An 18,831-nucleotide genomic window follows, 5' to 3' on the forward strand; every position below is an offset into this window, starting at 1 on the left:
CAGAACGTCAAAGACTCCTTGATGAACAAAACACAACAGCATACCTAAATCTCAGTTTGATTGCTCAATAAAGTAAATAATGCTGAAAGATCAAATAAAATACAAGAACAAAGTATGCAATTAAGGCATTGTGCCATACAGAAGAAATTAAGATACATGTTTTGTGAGCAAAATACATCCCTAATGCTCATGAATTATATTATACGAGCTTGAAACCCGTGCAATGCACGGATCGTTTTTAAAAATGACAGGAAGGAAAAAAGTAATAATAATTAGTGGATGCATAAATGATAGAAAAAAAAAAGTGATGAAAATTAAAACGTAGGGGTTTTAAAACATATTTATTTTGTTTAATGAATTGTTTTATTTTGTATTCATCAAAACAATGATTTTGCTCACTTTGCTCGGTATATTTTTTGGAATGTCCAGAATTATATGAATTTTATTTATATTGAAATATAATAAGCGTCACGCTAGCAATATCGGAGATTTATGCTAATTTTCTATTAATGTTTTGATAATCAAAATTTAGGTTTTCTTGCTAGTTTTTATGTTAATATACTTATTTAATTTTCAACTACTCTTATGAGAACAAAGATTTTTACATGTTTTAATTTATATTGTTCGCGAAAATTTTTGGTTGAGTTGTTTTTCATTTGAATGTTTTATGGGATTTTTTTTGTTTGTTTGATTGTATGGTTTACTAAACATATTTTGGAAGTAATTTTTCTGCCCTTTTTTTTTTTTTTTTTTTTGAAGGAAAATTTTCTGCTTTTAAAAGCAAAACAAATCCAAATTTTATTTGATTGTTGTACAAAAAATGCATTGAACTAAATGTGAGAGGATTTATTTGGTTGTATTAAATGTTGAGAGAAATATTTGGTTTTATTTTGTATTTAAATTATACCTGTGGGAAAAAAAAATTTAACATGTTTTTAATTTATATGAATTAAAATAAAATTAAGTGTCCTGTATTTTAATTCATTTGAATATTTTATGGATTTTTTTTTTTTTGGTGAGTGATAATCTTCTGGTATTGTTTAAAAGAAAACAAAACTTTATTTGATTGTTGTCTAGAAATAGCAACTTTTTTTTTTTTTTTTGGAAACACCAAATATGTGGTAATTAAGCAATAAACCTAATGTGAAATGTTTTATTTGATTGCATTAAATGTTGAGTGAAAGATTTTGTTTTATTTTGTATTTAAAAAAAAAAAAAAACAGTATTTTTTTTCGAATGTTTAGAAGTATATGTATTTTATTTTTTATTTTTTATTTTTTGAACATTTTGACATTCATCATCAACAAACTTATCTATAGCGTAAAGACTCTTAAAAAAACAAAAGCGTTACACTCTAAGTACTAAGAGCACAAAATTTTTGCAAACCATATAAATTAAAACATGTAAAAATCTTTCTATTCATAGGAGTAGTTTAAAATTAAATAAGTATATTAACATAAAAAACAGTAAAAAAACCTAAATTTTGATTATCAAAACATTAATAGAAAATTAGCATGAATCTCCGATATTGCTAGCACGACGCCTATTATATTTCAATAGAAATAAAATTCATATAATTCTGAACATTTCAAAAAAAATATACCGAGCAAAGTGAGCAAAATCATTGTTTTGATGAAAACAAAATAAAACAATTCATTGAACATTTAACGCAATGAAATAAATCGTTGCACATATTGTTCAATACTTAATTATTATATTTTTGGTGTTTCAAAAGAGTTTATGTTTTTCTTTCTGCATAACAATTAAATTAATTTTGGCAATCTTTTACTTAATAGTAAAAAAGACACTTCCAAAAACTGCCTTAAATTTTGATTAAATCACAAAAAAAAAAAAAAAACTCATAAAACATTCAAATCATGAACAATTCAACAAAAAATTTTTACAAACAAAACATAAACATATTCAAATCTCCTTCCAAACGTAGATCGGAAACATGTTAAAATGAAAGAAGTTTTAAAAAAAAATAGCAAGAAGAAAATCTTGATTTTGATTATCAACGCGTTAATAAAAAATTAGCATAAATCTTCGATATTATTATTAGTGTGATACCTATTATATTTCAATAGAAATAACATTCATATAAAACTGAACATTCTAAAAAATATAGAGATCAAAGTGAACAAAATATCTATAGTAATCTTTTGAGTGTTCCAAAAGAGTTGTGTTCGATTGAAGAACAACTCAACCATAAAACAATCAAATGAAGAACTTAACCAATAATTTTCACAAACAAAGCATAAACATATTCAAATCTCCACACAAACATAAAGCAAAGCATGGCACGTACAAATAAACTTTCTCAAAAAACAAACATAAAGATAATCAAATAAATTTATGCTCTCCTTTCACAAACAAAAGAGAAACAAATTTATATTTCCACCAAAACGTAGATTCAGATCGAGAAATAAACATAAAGATAATGAAATAAATTTATGCTCTCCTTTCACAAACAAAAGAGAAACAAATTTATATTTCCACCAAAACGTAGATTCAGATCGAGAAATAAACATAAAGATAATGAAATAAATTTATGTTTCTTTTGCTTTTAAAAGAAGAAAAAAGCACTTCCAAAACATGTCTGAAAATTGGAGTAGATCAAACAAACAAAACAAAAAATCTCCATAATACATTCAAAGTGGTTAAAAAAAAACAAAACAAAACAAAAGTATTTACTTGAATGTTGTTGCTAGTGACTATTAAAGAAGGAAGCACCATAAATTTTGCCCTATGTTTTGCCTTCAAGAGCAGACTCATGGACTTAAAAGGCTCTGGCATGACGTAGGTTCAGGAGTACACGAATAGGAACCATAGCATTTCTCATAACTTAATCCGACGAGTTACAGAGAAAAGTTTTCTCTCTAGGACTTCGGGACCCTAGAGCAGAAGGATTGTTTTCCAAGCTGTAGGACCCCATCTGCAGCTGTGGAAGTATTTTCTTGTACCAGTGATGGAAGCGACACAGATGGAGGACGATCTCAAGAGAATGTGGGAGAGCTTCTCTCTTTCGGAGGTGGAGGGCACTGCAATTGAAATCCAAAACCATGTGTGGGAGGAAGGAACCAGGAGAGGTAAGAACTGTTTGGTTGGAAAACTTATCGCAGATCATCTGGTGGGTAAGGAGACCTTACGAGCCACACTGCTTCGAATCTGGAAACCAGCGTGCACCCCCTCATTCAAGATATTGGGGGACAATCTATTCCTGGTAGACTTTGCGTCTGAAAGGGATAAGAACAGAGTTCTAGAGGGGAGGCCTTGGGTCTTTGAGGGAAACCTGTTCGCAGTGGAGGACTATGATGGGCTAACACCACCGGCAAAATATCGGTTTGATAGAACAACCTTCTGGGTAAGAATGTTGCATCTTCCTCTAGCATGTATGAGTCTCAATGTTGGTCATCAGATTGGATCTGCAATAGGGAATGTTGAAGAGGTGGATGTGGATGAGGGAGGGATGGGATGGGGGGAGTCCTTAAGAGTCAAAATTAATCTTGATCTGACCAAACCTTTGATGAGAGGACGGATTATAAACATCAATGGTACAGCCATGCTGATTACTTTTCAATATGAAAGACTCCCTAAATATTGCTTCCGATGCGGTAGGATCAAACATGAGGCGACTGGATGTCCAGAGAGAAACGATGCAAGAAAACAGAACGCCCTTAGTGAATTCGGTCCCTGGCTCAGAGCAGCATCCCCTAAAAGGGTGTTTGGAGGTCGGTTCGGTCAGGAACCAGAACGCAGAGAAGCAACTCACTCTCGACGGGAAAACAGGGGAGGATATGGTAGACAAGAGGGTGGTCCTAGATACTCACCCAGAAGTAGGAGGACATGGCATAGAAGCCCGACGGGGGAAGAGAAGTCCTCTAACATGGAAGAGGGGGGCGACGAGATGTCAGGCGCGGCGGAGAAGGGACAGCGCACAGCCCAGGAGGGCAGCCCGGAACCCTACTTTCCTTCCAGAGGTGCAACGCCGAGGACAACTGGAGGACAGCGAGGAACCGAAAATCTGGGAGGGAATCAGGGAGGTGATTACATGCAAGACGGCGCAAACATAGGGAACAGAGGTGAAAAATTTTCGGGAGACAAAGATGGAAACCTGCCCGAAGAGGAAACAAGGGTGGACAAGAAAGGAAGGGAGAGCGGGCACACTTATGACCACGATCCGCACCACTTATCAGAATTTATGGCTGAGCAGTCACAGAAAGAGAAGCACCTAAACACAGAGGTGGGGCCAAACGTTAATTCAGCTGGCTGGAGGGAAGCTGGGGGTAAAGCAAACCGGTCTCTTTCGGGGAGCAATTTTTTTACCATGGCTGATGTGGAGGAAAAAATGAAAACGGCCAATTTTGACGAGTGTCACATTACGCGGCGTGCAAGTGATGATACTTGGCAGAACAATGGACGGTTCAAGCCTCATGGAGCCCCCAGTGGGGAAAATTTGGGTAAACGAAAGGTGCGGGAGTCCAGTGGTGGAGTGGAGGACGTGGCAAAAAAGGGGCGAATGAAAAACGGACGTCATGGTAAGGCAATTGGAGGGAACGGTAACACTGGTAAAAATGGATCGGGATTGGCGGTGGCTGGCTCTCAGCCCCGCCGACCGCAATGAATCTCCTGAGTTGGAACTGCCGAGGGCTTGGGAACCTTCGGACAGTTCGGGAACTTTGCCGGATGGTAAAGACGAAGAAACCCACAATAGTCTTCTTAATGGAGACAAAGCTTAGGGCAAATAAAATGGAACGGGTGAGAGTTCAACTGGGTTTTGACCACATGCTGGTGGTGGACTGTATTGGCCGAAGCGGTGGATTGGCGATGATGTGGATGGTTGAATCAGGGGTAGAAATTCTAAATTACAGTAATCGGCACATTAATGCAAAGGTTCTAGCCTCCCCGAGGGGCACTCCGTGGAAGCTTACGGGCTTCTATGGTCATCCCGATCCTAGCAAAAGACCCGAGGCATGGACCTTACTCCAATACATAGCAACGATGGATCCTTCATCGTGGTTGTGTTTGGGGGATTTTAACGAAATAATCTGTTTAGAAGAAAAATTTGGCGGAAATGGACGTAGAAGGGGGCTAATGGAAAATTTTCAACAAACTCTAGAAGTGTGCGGATTGTCGGATTTGGGTTTCAAGGGGCCTAGGTTCACTTGGAATAATGGTCGGGAAGGGACGGACTACACAAAGGAAAGACTTGATAGAGCAGTTGCAAACGGGGGTTGGTGTGAATTATTTCAAGAAGTGGAAGTGGTGGTCGGGGTTTCGGTATGGTCGGATCACTCCCCATTATCCGTTCGATTAAATGACCAGCCAGCCAATCGGAGGGGAGCCAGGAACTTCAAATTTGAGGCAGGATGGGAATTAAATGGCCGGTGTCGTGAGATAATAGAAACCTCGTGGCAGGAAGACACCCACTACACAGACCCGTGGCTGAATTTGAAGAGCAAGATGGCAGATTGCAAACGGTCCTTGCTGAAGTGGCAGTGGGAAGAAGTTAAAAAACCAAACAGAATTTATGGGGAGCAATGCAGAAAACTGGCAGACCTTCAAGGTGGAGAAAATGATTCGGACGGTGGGCTCACAATTGCTATCCAGAAGGAGTTGAAAATCCAGTTGGCGCAAGAAAATTTGAAGTGGAAGCAGCGTGCAAAAATGGATTGGCTCAAATTTGGGGATAGCAACTCCAAATTTTTCCATGCATGTGCGAACCACCGACGGAAGGTAAATAAAATAAATCAAATCCGAGATGAAAGAGGAAATTTATGGAAGACTCAGGGGGAAATTACTAAAGCTTTTGAAGAATATTTTACAACCTTATTTACCACGGGAGGTTCCGCAATTTTGAATGGATGTTTGGAGGCGGTAGAGGAGAAGGTGACAAATTCAATGAACGAGTCGATCATGAAACCGTTTGGGGAGGACGAAATTAAGGTGGCCCTGTTCCAAATGGCCCCTTTAAAAGCTCCAGGTCCAGATGGTTTCAATGCGGGCTTCTACCAGAAGAATTGGGATATAGTGGGCCCAGAGGTTTGCAAATCTATACTTTTCTCTCTCAATAATGCTGTTTTGGATAGTTCGATAAATGCTACGTATATAGCTCTTATTCCTAAGACAGCAAATCCATCTTGTGTCTCGGAATTCAGACCGATCAGTTTGTGCAATGTATTATACAAGATATTGACGAAGGTTCTGGCAAATCGGTTAAAAGAGATTTTACCTAGCCTTATCTCACAATATCAAAGTGCATTTATCCCTGGACGCCTGATCTCAGACAACATTTTGGCTGCGTATGAAACCCTCCATACCATGCAAACCCGAATGCGGGGTAAGCGGGGGTACATGGCAGTTAAAATAGATATGAGTAAGGCTTACGACAGGGTAGAATGGGGATTCTTGGAGGCGGTTATGGGGAAAATGGGTTTCACACCCCAGTGGATAAAACTGGTCATGATGTGTGTCTCTTCAGCACACTATGAAGCTTTGGTTAATGGGATACCTTCGGGTAGGATTGTGCCAACACGGGGAATCAGACAAGGCGACCCTTTGTCCCCTTATTTATTTCTAATCTGCGCTGAGGCCTTAAGTTCTCTACTTCTCAAGGCGGATAGAGAAGGTGATCTAGAAGGGGTGCCCACTTCTAAACGGGGACCTCGCCTAAATCACTTATTTTTTGCTGACGACAGTTTACTTTTTTGTAGAGCAGATATGGGGCACTGGAACCGCATCTCATCCCTTCTCCACAGCTATGAACAAGCCTCGGGACAGAAATTGAATCATTCCAAGACTGCCATTTTTTTCAGCCACAATACCCCTGGTGACATGAGACAGAAAATTCTTGAGGTGGCTGGAATTCCAAGCTCCCAGAGATATGATACCTATCTAGGCTTGCCCGCCTTAGTGGGTAAGTCCCGGACTAAAGAATTCAAGGGGATCATCGACAGGGTGTGGAAAAAATTGCAAGACTGGAAACTCAAACTCTTATCCCAGGCGGGGCGGGAAATTTTGCTCAAGGCGGTGGTACAAGCAATTCCTACCTACTGTATGAGCGTTTTTAAGCTCCCTAATACATTATGTTCCCAACTAAACTCTCTTATGCAGAAATTTTGGTGGGGCGCCTCAAGCGTACAATGGATGAGTTGGCAAAAGATGGGCCTCCCTAAGTCTCGAGGAGGGATGGGGTTTCGGGATTTTAAATGTTTTAATAAGGCCCTCCTTGCCAAACAATGTTGGAGGTTATGGCGAGAGCCGGACAGCCTAGTCGCTCGCATCCTGTCGGCGAAATATTATGCTCACAGTTCTATTCTTGAGGCAAAAGTGGGGCACAAACCATCCTATGCTTGGAGAAGCATTGTGGGTGCATGTGAACTGTTGCAAGAAGGTCTGTTTTGGAGGATTGGAAATGGAGAAAGAACGAAGATCTGGGGCGATAAATGGATCCCCCGTCCCACAACTTTCGCTATACAATCGTCCCCTCGGGTCCTTGAACCGGAAGCAAAGGTGGCGGAGCTCATTGATAGAGATCTTCAAGGGTGGAACAAAGAGTTGATCGAGCGGATTTTTGTCCCGGAAGAGGTGGAAGCCATTATGTCCATACCGGTGAGGTTATACTGCATTGATACTGTCATCTGGAGGGCAAATTCCAATGGTCTCTTTAGCGTTAAAAGTGCCTACCACGTGGCCATGCGCAAGGAAACACAGCAGCAGGCGAGTGGATCCAATACAGGATTCCTTAAGAAGCTGTGGGAGACCTTATGGGGACTAAAAATCCCCAACGTGGAAAAGAACTTCCTTTGGCGTGCCTACCACGAGATCCTGCCCACCAAAGTGAATCTATGCCGAAGGAAGATTGTAGGAGATGCGCTTTGTCCAGTGTGCGGGCGTGAAGACGAGACCAACTTCCACATCTTGTGGGATTGCCCTTCGGCGAGGGACGTCTGGAGCGCTAGCCTGAAGAAGTTCCAAAAGAGCTCCCTAGGTGGTCCAACTTTTGCGAGGGTGATGGAGGAACTATTCACGAGCTGCGAACCAAAGGATTTATGTTTGTTTGCAGGGGTAGCCCGGAGAGTGTGGCACAGGCGCAATGAGCTGGTTCACGAAGGTCGGTTTAGTCATCCGAATGTGCTGGTTCAACAAGCCAATATTGCTGTTCTAGAATTCTCGGAGGTAAATGCTAGACACGCTAGTTCCCTTTCAGATTTCGCAAAACCTGACGGGGGTCATGGTGTAGGGTAACCTTCGGGTGGCGCACATCATGGCCTGTAATCCTTCAGGGAGAAATTTGATTCCCAGGGAACAGGAGGGAGGTTCAGAATGAGGCAGAGTTGTTTTCTGTTGGATTTTATTTGTATTCCTGATTAGTGATCATCAATAAAGTCTCGGTTTTTATCAAAAAAAAAAAAAGGCTCTGGCATGCACTTAAAGGACCGGTTTAATGTTTAAAAATTAAATAACCATAATTATCTTACATTAATTATAGTCACTTAATAATGAAATTCATATAAGGAAACGTTTTGAAATAAACTCTTGGAATAATGAAACCGCCTAAACCTAAATGGAAAACTATTAAACCATATTAAAAAATAGGAGAAACACTAAACGGTTAATAGAAAGAGTTAAGAAGACACTTAAAAAATTAAAAAATTTAAAACCGGTTATGCTTTTAAAAAGTATGAGTTCAAGACACGTGTCGCAATTCTAGGCTCTCTCTGAGCCAAAACTCGGCTTTTATATATAATTTAATGGCCTTAGAGGACCGGTTTTTAACTTAAAGGACCGGTTTAATGTTTAAAAATTAAATAACCATAATTATCTTACATTAATTATAGTCACTTAATAATGAAATTCATATAAGGAAACGTTTTGAAATAAACTCTTGGAATAATGAAACCGCCTAAACCTAAACGGAAAACTATTAAACCATATTAAAAAATAGGAGAAACATTAAACGGTTAATAGAAAGACACGTGTCGCAATTCTAGGCTCTCTCTAAGCCAAAACTCGGCTTTTATATATATATATGTTAAAGAAGGAAGCACCATAAATTTTGCCCTATGTTTTGCCTTCAAGAGCAGACTCATGGACTTAAAAGGCTCTGGCATGCACCCTTTTTAAATGTAAAAAGAGAGAGGTAGAAATCAAAGAGAATTTAATGATAGATTTAATTTGACCTTTTTTTTTTTTCTTTCTATTCAACGTATTAGGCATATTAAACTCATTGTATTCCTAACATGAATTAATTTAGTTAATTTAATGGCCTTAGAGGACCGGTTTTTAACTTAAAGGACCGGTTTAATGTTTAAAAATTAAATAACCCTAATTATCTTACATTAATTATAGTCACTTAATAATGAAATTCATATAAGGAAACTTTTTGAAATAAACTCTTGGAATAATGAAACCACCTAAACCTAAACGGAAAACTATTAAACCATATTAAAAAATAGGAGAAACACTAAACGGTTAATAGAAAGAGTTAAGAAGACACTTAAAAAATTAAAAAATTTAAAACCGGCTTTTATATATAATTTAATGGCCTTAGAGGACCGGTTTTTAACTTAAAGGACCGGTTTAATGTTTAAAAATTAAATAACCATAATTATCTTACATTAATTATAGTCACTTAATAATGAAATTCATATAAGGAAACGTTTTGAAATAAACTCTTGGAATAATGAAACCGCCTAAACCTAAACGGAAAACTATTAAACCATATTAGGAGAAACACTAAAGGGTTAATAGAAAGAGTTAAGAAGACACTTAAAAAATTAAAAAAATTTAAAACCGGTTATGCTTTTAAAAAGTATGAGTTCAAGACACGTGTCGCAATTCTAGGCTCTCTCTGAGCCAAAACTCGGCTTTTATATATATATATGACTACTCATATGAGGCAGAGGGTTAGAGATTTTTCTCATGATTCATAACAAATGGATAAAGACCAACCAAGTCAGCCACCAGCAATCAAAATTTCCAACAACTCAACCAAGAAGTAAAAAAAAAGGAAAAAAGAAAGAAAGAAGAGATTAAAAAAGAACATTATATTTAGACTTTAATCCATGCCAGCGTATAAGTAGAAAAGAATTGTCCAACATATACAACAAAGATATATGGGTTCTTACTGAAGCTAGGAAAACTTTGGCTGCAGCCATAAAGTCCTCCGTTTTTCCTCCTGTACAAGATCCGATATATACTCTGTCAATTTTCACATCTTTGCATTCTCTTGCTAAAGCCCGATTATCAGGAGAATAAGGCTGCAAAGATATATAGACATCATTAATCATTGAAAAGGCAAATCTAGCAATCTGTCAAGAACTAAAACAGAGACAAACAGTTTCACGAGATCAAGTATGTGATCCACACTATCTATAGTGTCCCATTTTTTATTACATCAGGAAAATAAAATAAAAAATCTTCTTTTTGACAGCTATCAAAATCACCCACCTTTGCTACCAGCGGTTCCAGTTTTGAGATATCAAATCTGTACTCAGAAAGAAATCTAAAAGCCAAGAAAATTTATCTCATCAATATAATTAAAGTCCAAAATAGAAACAAGAGAAGTTACTTCAGTATGTCATCAAATTATACATTCTCATCTTGATCACAGTATGTAGAAGATATTTGACCTAATTAAACTACTCATTGAATTACTTTCTTTCACATCTGATAAAGTTTCCAGATAAGAAAGTTATAACTCAGTGACAATGACCAAATATTTTTTAAGCTCCAAGCTTTTGGTCAATATATGTTCACTACTATGAATGCACAAAATCTATAATTTTCAAGGTCTGAATTGAAATTTAAACCAGTTTATAGATAAGAGCAAATGACAGCTGAAGAATTATTAGCGCTTCAGAAAGTACTACCAAAGCACCCGTAGATGTTAGGGGAATAAATCAGAAAATGAAAACGAAGGTCTGTGTTTCATTTGTTAATCAAAAGAAACATTTGACCTGTAAATGATTTTACAATGCAAGAGTAAATTTCAATTCAAGGTCTGAATTGAAATTTAAACCAGTTTATAGATAAGAGCAAATGATATCTGAAGAATTTGTAGTGCTTCAGAAAGTACTACCAAAGCACCCGTAGATGTTAGGGGAATAAAACAGAAAATGAAAATGAAGGTCTGTGTTTCATCTGTTAATCAAAAGAAACATGTGATCTGTAAATGATTTTACAATGCAAGAGTAACAATCGGTATACCAAAGCTATTTTTGTTTGTCATATCTTATTGACAAACTGTAAAAAATCCATAAAAGAATATAAAGCTAGGATGGGAACTAAGTTCTACTGTATTTGTACACTAAAAATGATTTCATGACAAAACCCCACACTGGCCCTCCCCCCTCTACCCCAATTCCAATCAACTGGAGTGCATCTTTTATACCTAGAACTAGAAACTTTTTTTATACCTAGAACTAGAAACTATTCTCTATTTTCCAACATAATGAACAAAATATAGCCTTCTCCAACGAGCAAGCTTATATGGAACCTATCTTTGATGATTCTATTCCATAGTGCCTTAGAATTATTATCTTTCATCAATTAAGTCAAACAGAACATGATAATTTGGAACCTGGGCTTTATGATGGGGAAATAACTATCTATACATTCTTGCCCGTTCTGGCGAATGCATCTGAAAGTGAGACACCACAGGATCCATAGCTATTTGAGCACTGAAGGTTGGAAAGGTCCTCAAAATCCCATTCAAAGCTGACATTGAATGTTAGTTGAGAATCTAATTGTTTGATGTTTCAACTACTACGTACTCAAATCATACCAAAACCCCCTGCCTCCCCACCCAAAAAAAGGAAAAAATGAAAGGAAAACTCTTTAATGCAATTTACATATATATTGAGAATATGTCCATATAGGTTTTTTTTTTTTTTTTTCATTAAAAGCGTAAGGCACCCTTATGTACATAGGAAGTACACAAGAGAGCCACATAACTAGTAGAAGCAAAAAGCAGTTGATGTAGTCTTAAAACTAAATACTCAAATACATAAAAGCAATACCATTAGAACTAGGATTAGATATAGATGTTTTGAAAATTCCACTAGGACCTTAGAGGAATTGACTCATTTTTTCTTCTTTACTCTTTACTCTTGGACGGCCGCTTGGCTAGCTCCTTTAGTGATTAGTTTCTCTGAGTTTCTTTTTTATTTTTCTCCTTCCTAGGCGCCCTCTGTTATACTTCCCGTGTATATGGGTTGCGCCCCTCTGCGCTCTTTTTATATCATCATTACTTATCAAAAAAAAAAAACTAGGATTAGATATAGAGCTTTATTGTAATAAAAACTAATCCATAACAATTATTTTATTCATTTACTACCTTGCTTGTTCATCACTATAAACTGGTTCATAGACCACAGAGGTCTTATCCTGTGCAAAACAAGAGATAAGATTATAAGCAAATGTTAGACATGATAAAAGTAGAATACATAAACATTTTCTGCTCTCAAAAAACACATGATTTGAAGCAATAAGTTTTTCATCAAGGCGAAAACCCAACCCCATTAAGACAGAGATGGTTACCAAGGCTTCCAGTCCATTACTCTCAAATTTTAGTTTATCAAAGCTAGGCAGAAATTTTAGTATATCTATGCGGGCGACATGTGGCTCAAATGGAGTGGAACGGTCTAAGCATGTTTGTATAACCGAACAGAAATACATGCATAGCTAAAACATAAATCTGTGTGCATGTAAACACACAGACAAATATATATATATATATATATATATATATATATATATAGAGAGAGAGAGAGAGAGAGAGAGAGAGGACTATCAAACCAAATGCATGTAATGATCAATTGCACGAACCTCAAGGTACTTATATGTAGTGCTATCAGGAGAAACAACACCATTCTTTCCACCAGCTTCAATAACCATGCTGCATAACGTCATCCTTTCTTCCATCTATCCAGTGCACAAGATTAAAAACTTAAATTTATTATCTACTAAAAAAAAAGTAACAAATAAGTGTGAATAACATCGGCAGACATAAAATTGTAATGAAATCATAGACTTGGAACAAATATGTTTTAAGATTTACTTACAGTTAAACTTTCAACAGTTGTGCCCACAAACTCCATAGATTTATAGGTCGCACCAGATACAGATATTTCACCAATAATCTGCAAGGTGAGTATTGTTAAGGAAAACAACAAACCAGAGAATGGAAGCTATATATCCTAAATGAACCAATTAAAAGTGACACTGGATAAGGCTACATATGAGCATTCAAAGGAAAATAATAGAATGCAGAACAAGTTTAACTTACTTGTAAAATCAAATCTTTTGCAAGCAAATAACTTGGCATTTCACCATCCATCACAAATCTAAGAGTTGGGGGCACCTGTGAATATGCATGAAAAATTAGAAATAAGCATACAACAAATACAATTCTACATCTGACAATAAAAACTTTGTCAATTTATAAGATAGAACACACATACAGACTGCAGAAAATCGCAAACACACACCTTGAAGGAAATTGAAAGGCATAATTTTCCCTTATCTTTTGGATTCTAGTTCTCTAATCTGTTAAAAATAGCAACTTTTTTGAGACTTGGAGATCTACTAGTTCTATAATTAGGAGATACCAAAGTTAAAAATAAATAAATAAATAAAAAATAAAATAAAATAAAATAAAAGGTGCAATCATAGTAGTGCTTTTCCATGGAAATGTATAAAGAGAAAATAAAATTTAAACAGGCTTTTCAGTAATTAACTCCAGTTAGCAAGATGCAAAAGAGTGTAACATAGGAATGCATAGTTCATTTACCAAAGGCAAATGCATAACACACACAGATAAATATATATTTATAAATATAATGAACACAACAAACATACACACTGGACAGTGAGGTATCTTAACTACCTTCCAAACAGCTCATAGGAAACACAAACAAATATATGTTTCTGAATCTAATGAACACACCAAATATACACACTGGACAATGCGTTATCTTGACTACCTTCCAATCAGTGAAAAATGTCTCAGTTTCTACAGTTTCTGAAACTTCTAATTTGAGAAGTACAACCATCTTTGGAAGACCCTAAATATGAATACTAAAATCATCCTAGCATAGCAAAAGTTGCTAAAGTGAGGACTCGTATAAATGCTAGACAACAGAACGACAGCATAGTTTCCAGAGGAAAGCAACCAAGGAAACAAAGTATTATAGCTAGACTCCTGGGGGGGGGAGGGGAATTATTATAAGCTAATATATCCAGAGTTACATGTGTAAACAAGTAATCTAATATCAAATAACATAGAAAAATCAGATACACAGCAATACAGCCTAATAAACTGTCAGAAACCAAATTGACCTTGAGCAGCAGCTTCCCAGCGCCCAACACAAAACCTTCATCAGTATTGCCAATTCCAGTAGCGAATTGGCCAAACGCTCCAGCTGTACAAGTGTGAGAGTCTGTACCCAGCAGGACCTGGAGGCAATTAAAAGGGTTTGACAAAAGTTGTGGAAGAAAGGCATAAAATTTACATTAATTATTAAGATCTCTCACTGAATTTGATGAAAGAACTATACCTCTCCAGGCCTGCAATGGCCTTCTTGTGCAAGAGCAATATGGCATACACCTTTGTAATCTGGGTTAGCCTGAAAAGTTATGAAGCAAACTTTACAAGTAATTTCAATAGGGAGACCAGATTAGCGAATGGAAAGTAAAGACGACTGAAGAGACATACCTTAAAATTACTAAGATCTTTAATATCATAGAAGTACTTGATATTTTGCTCCATGCAGAAATCCCTCAATATATCCACATTACGGTTTGCACGTTCATCACTCGTGAATATGTAATGGTCAGGTATTATTACAATCTTTTCCCGGTCGCAAACCTCAATTCCAAAACAGTACACTTACACAATCTCAGACACAGGAAATACACAATCCAAAACACACACAAACAGAGAGAGAGAGAGAGAGAGAGAGTTTACCTAGGATCGAACTATATCAACATTTAAGCTCAGAACTCAGCAGCCAACATAATAATGAAGACTCTGTGTGAAACAATCAAACACATCTCACTAGTGTGTAAATTGGAAAATGCTAGGTACTCTCCCGGTGTTCTTCTAGTATTTTTCTCATCCTATATGGATATTATTTTAAAAAAAAACAAAAAGGAAACTTCTCTTATTTCTCTCACTTTGTTTTTAGAAAATAATATTCATATAGGATGAAAAGAACACTATGAGAACACCTAGTATTCCTTGTGTAAAATAGATGCTCGTATGAGCCTAGATATAATCAGTCTAACGTAGAATACTTGACCACCAACAAACTGACCAACTACCAACCAAAGGGGATCGGTGCCCACCCCTAACCTTAATGAGCACAAACACGACCCTAAGTGTTTCTAATGGAACTTCAAACTTCAATTTAAATATGCAATTCTGCTCACATATTTTCATCACATCGCCAAACTGGATTTACGCTACTTAACATATAAAGCACTTGCAATCAATTTAACATGTTAGCAATCATTAAAATCTTAGTAAAGCACACAATCATCAAAGCAAAAAAAAAAATCACTTTGCAACACAACAGACAAGCCAATACCTTGGCGTTCTCTCCGAATTCTTTCTTGAAGATTCCGATCGAACCTGGGCCAGTAACATCATGGGTCATCAAAATGTCAACATTCGCCCAAACATTCTCACCGGGGCTCAACTGGGTTTTCTCGGAAGCCCTGGCCAATATCTTCTCGGTCATCGTCATCGCAGTCTTGACCTGAAATTAACCAAAAACCCACCATTAAAATCCACAAAACTATCAAACCCATTAACCAAAAACACAAAAATCGTTGAGAAAAAAAATGATAGGAACACAACTGAGCCAGTGGTGGAAGGCTTGCGTTCCGATTGCTGCGGTGCCATCAGCGAACAAATTTTCTTGGAAACCGTTCTCCTGCTTTCAGGAATCGAAAACAGTGACGTTGCCGAAAAAGCGGAGAACCCCAAATCATTCTGCGAAAAAGAGAAAGAAATATAAGACATTGATTATTGAAATTTTTGTCAAAGAAAGTACGGGAAATAAAAGTTACAGTAAGGAATTTGGGAAAGTGGGAGCTGGGGTGACGTATTGACCTTACTGAGCATGAAAGATGTGGGGGTTGGAGCAATGGTAGAGGAAGCCATGGGTGGATTGTGGTGCTGTTTTTTGCGAGGTTTTCTCTATTACTCTTTCTTAGTAAAATGCAGAGTCCAGTTTGTTTCTTGAGTGAACAGGAGGCGGCGGCCGCAGACCTCGGGCGGGGCCCATACTCCAGGAATTTTGAGGGGAACACAACGACCAAAGACAGGATGTCCCTATTCCTGATTCGACCAGTGCGTAGGGGATTTTCGGCTTGAGTTACTGTTTGTAATGGCACCATATATCGTTTCAGATACTGTGTTAAACAAAAATGCATGCCCAATCGATGCCATTGCTGACTGCCGAAGCCCCGCTCAAGCGACACGACACCAGCGAAGTAAGTGTCAAAATATGCTCTTTCCTTTGCTCTTCTCTGTGGATTATGTGGGGGACGAATCCATGGTGAAGAAAAGCAAGCCTACGTGCAGCACCAGTTGCAATCTTGAGCCGTTTTTCTCAGTCAAGGACTTCAAGGGCCCCGGCCCCCTGTCCGATTTTTCGGCCAAAGATTTAAGCTCCCATTGACCATATATTCATACAAAAGGAGGTTCTCGGTCTCGTCGTTGAAAGAGCAATACCCAAGAAATGGGACTAGAGTTTGGTGCTTTACCTTTCCCAAAGTTTCCATTTCAGCAATCAATTCTCGGTGACCCTGTGTTTTAGCTTCGCTTAGCGTCTGAACTGCAACTGTTTTTCCATTAGGAAAGTATACAGTTCCAAAACCTGCATCTCCAGTTATGTTTGTCTTGCCGAAATTGTTGGTGGCTTCAAGAATATCAACCAAGGTTAATTTCAGAAGAGGCTGCTCAAACATGGCCACATTGATGCTCAAAGGTTCCTTCGATTGCTGCTGCTTAAGAACTAGAGATTCTGATCTATAAAACAACTTGCTTCACTGGTGTTGCGTTGCTTGAGCGGGGCTTCGGCAGTAGGCGGTGGCGTTGCGCGGGGCGGAAGAATAGTCACGCTGGCGTTCTCAACACAAGCTGCTGTGATCCTGTGTTTTCGTCTGAAGCTAATTTGGTATGCGACGTGGCATAGTGCTATTGGGTGTATGAATGACCCGCGCCTTAAGTATGTCCGCTGAATAGTATGGATCCGGATCCTCTCCGTTTGATTTTGGATAAGAGAGTATTCAGTTCATGACTATAATTTTTGAGAGGACTACAAATGAGACACGTATCTCACTAATAATAAAATATTATTTAAAACTAAAAAAAAGAAAGAAGACAAATTAATAAAAAAAAAAAAAAAAGAGGTGGCTGACTACCCATATTGGCCATAGGGGGTGGACGGCGACCTCCAATTTAGCTAGGGGATGGCTCAACAGGCCAGGGGTGGCTCATCCGGCCAGGGGTGGCTGAACCACTCCTAAAAGTGAACCACCCCATGGCCCTTGGGGTGGTCCGGTCACCCCCAATGGCTAAACAAAAAGAAATAAATAAATAATGGGTTGGCCCTTAGTGGTGGCCGAACCACCCCCAGGGGCCATGGGGGTGGCTTCGGCTACCCCAGACCAGCTGGTTTGGAGTGGCCGAAGCCATCCCCAGGCCCAACGGGGGTGGTTGAGCCACCTCCAAGGTTCCTGGGGTGGTTCAGCCACCCACCTTTTGCAAAATTGGGGTGGCCGAACCACCCCCATAGGCCATGAAAGTGGTTCGCCCAATGCTGGCCGGCCATTGGGGGTGGCAAGCCACCACCCAGCTAAAATGAGGGTGGCCGGCCACCCCTTATGGCCAAAAAGGGATGGTTAGCCACCTTTTTTTTTAAAAAAAAAAAAAAAAATCTTAAATAATATTTTAGTATTATTTTTTATTATTGAGACACGTGTCCCATTTGTGGCTATTGAATTTCTAAAAAAAAAATTCTAGTCATGAACTGGATACCCTCTAGTCCAAAATATCTGGTTCCGAATACTATAAGGAGAAATCATCATTTAGTCATTTTAAATGTGATGTACCTTTTAAAATTATTATTTAATTTAAGATGATTATTATGAAATTTTAATATATTGGTGATTTAAAAAGTCACAAAAGTGATTGGTGATTTTACTCAAATCAGACACTACACCATATGTGTCATTGGAACTTTTGATTGTGTGATGCAATAAATAGGATTTTTGTTCTTTTTTGTCCCCAAAAGTGACGTGATTTTTAAAATCGTTTATAGATTTGGAATATAATACTATTAAATTTAGATTAAATTGTGATTTTAAAAGTATGAAAATAAAAGAGTGACAAAAGTCCTACTTATAGTATTACTCCTTTTGATTAGGTCCTAAACTCATACAATTCAGTTTTAAAAAACATGGTCATCCTTATATTAGGGTTTTGAAAATCACTTGCCTTTAGAGTTTTCAGCCACAACGATGTTGCTTTAAAATGATCGAACCGCACTGCTAAGCTTGACCCTGCATGAAAGGTGTGAACCTTGAGGGCTAGAACCTTGAGGGCTAGCTTACGTTTTAACCCTAAAACAATGTCTAAACACCTACCTGGCCATACCTTCTAACATTTCCTTGGTTGTATAACAAGGAAAATGTGACCATGATAAGAAAGTTAGAGCCTTTAAAAGTTTTTAAGTTGGGTTATAATTCTGATTGTTTTTAAACGTTTATACATGTCATGTGGACCTATAATCTCTTGGAGTCTTAGGTAAGTGATAG

At 37.7% G+C, this 18,831-nt stretch overlaps 1 protein-coding gene across 1 annotated transcript; it reads right to left on the minus strand.

Annotated features, from left to right (window-relative positions):
• Positions 1 to 10,034: 10,034 nt before the first annotated feature.
• LOC132178313 (3-isopropylmalate dehydratase large subunit, chloroplastic-like) lies at positions 10,035 to 16,266 on the minus strand. Its single transcript, XM_059590760.1, has 12 exons — positions 16,121 to 16,266; positions 15,866 to 16,000; positions 15,594 to 15,764; positions 14,720 to 14,872; positions 14,562 to 14,630; positions 14,344 to 14,460; positions 13,292 to 13,366; positions 13,068 to 13,145; positions 12,832 to 12,927; positions 12,341 to 12,390; positions 10,453 to 10,507; positions 10,035 to 10,262 (listed from the first exon to the last, which is right to left on the minus strand). The coding sequence occupies exons 1-12, from the start codon at positions 16,169 to 16,171 to the stop codon at positions 10,035 to 10,037; spliced, it is 1,278 nt and encodes a 425-aa protein (XP_059446743.1). The 5' UTR covers positions 16,172 to 16,266.
• Positions 16,267 to 18,831: the final 2,565 nt, after the last annotated feature.

This window comes from Corylus avellana, chromosome ca4, assembly GCF_901000735.1.
Source record: "Corylus avellana chromosome ca4, CavTom2PMs-1.0".
Taxonomy (NCBI): Eukaryota; Viridiplantae; Streptophyta; class Magnoliopsida; order Fagales; family Betulaceae; genus Corylus; species Corylus avellana.

What these genes read in the sequence shown, in the direction of transcription:
- LOC132178313 (XM_059590760.1), bottom strand. Translation starts at nt 16,171, where the DNA reads ATGGCTTCCTCTACCATTGCTCCAACCCCCACATCTTTCATGCTCAGT. An exon ending in AAGATCTTAGTAATTTTAAG is followed by an intron (nt 14,631 to 14,719) that starts GTATGTCTCTTC and finishes ATAACTTTTCAG; the next exon opens with GCTAACCCAGATTACAAAGG. An exon ending in TATAGTGATGAACAAGCAAG is followed by an intron (nt 10,508 to 12,340) that starts GTAGTAAATGAA and finishes CTTGGCTTTTAG; the next exon opens with ATTTCTTTCTGAGTACAGAT.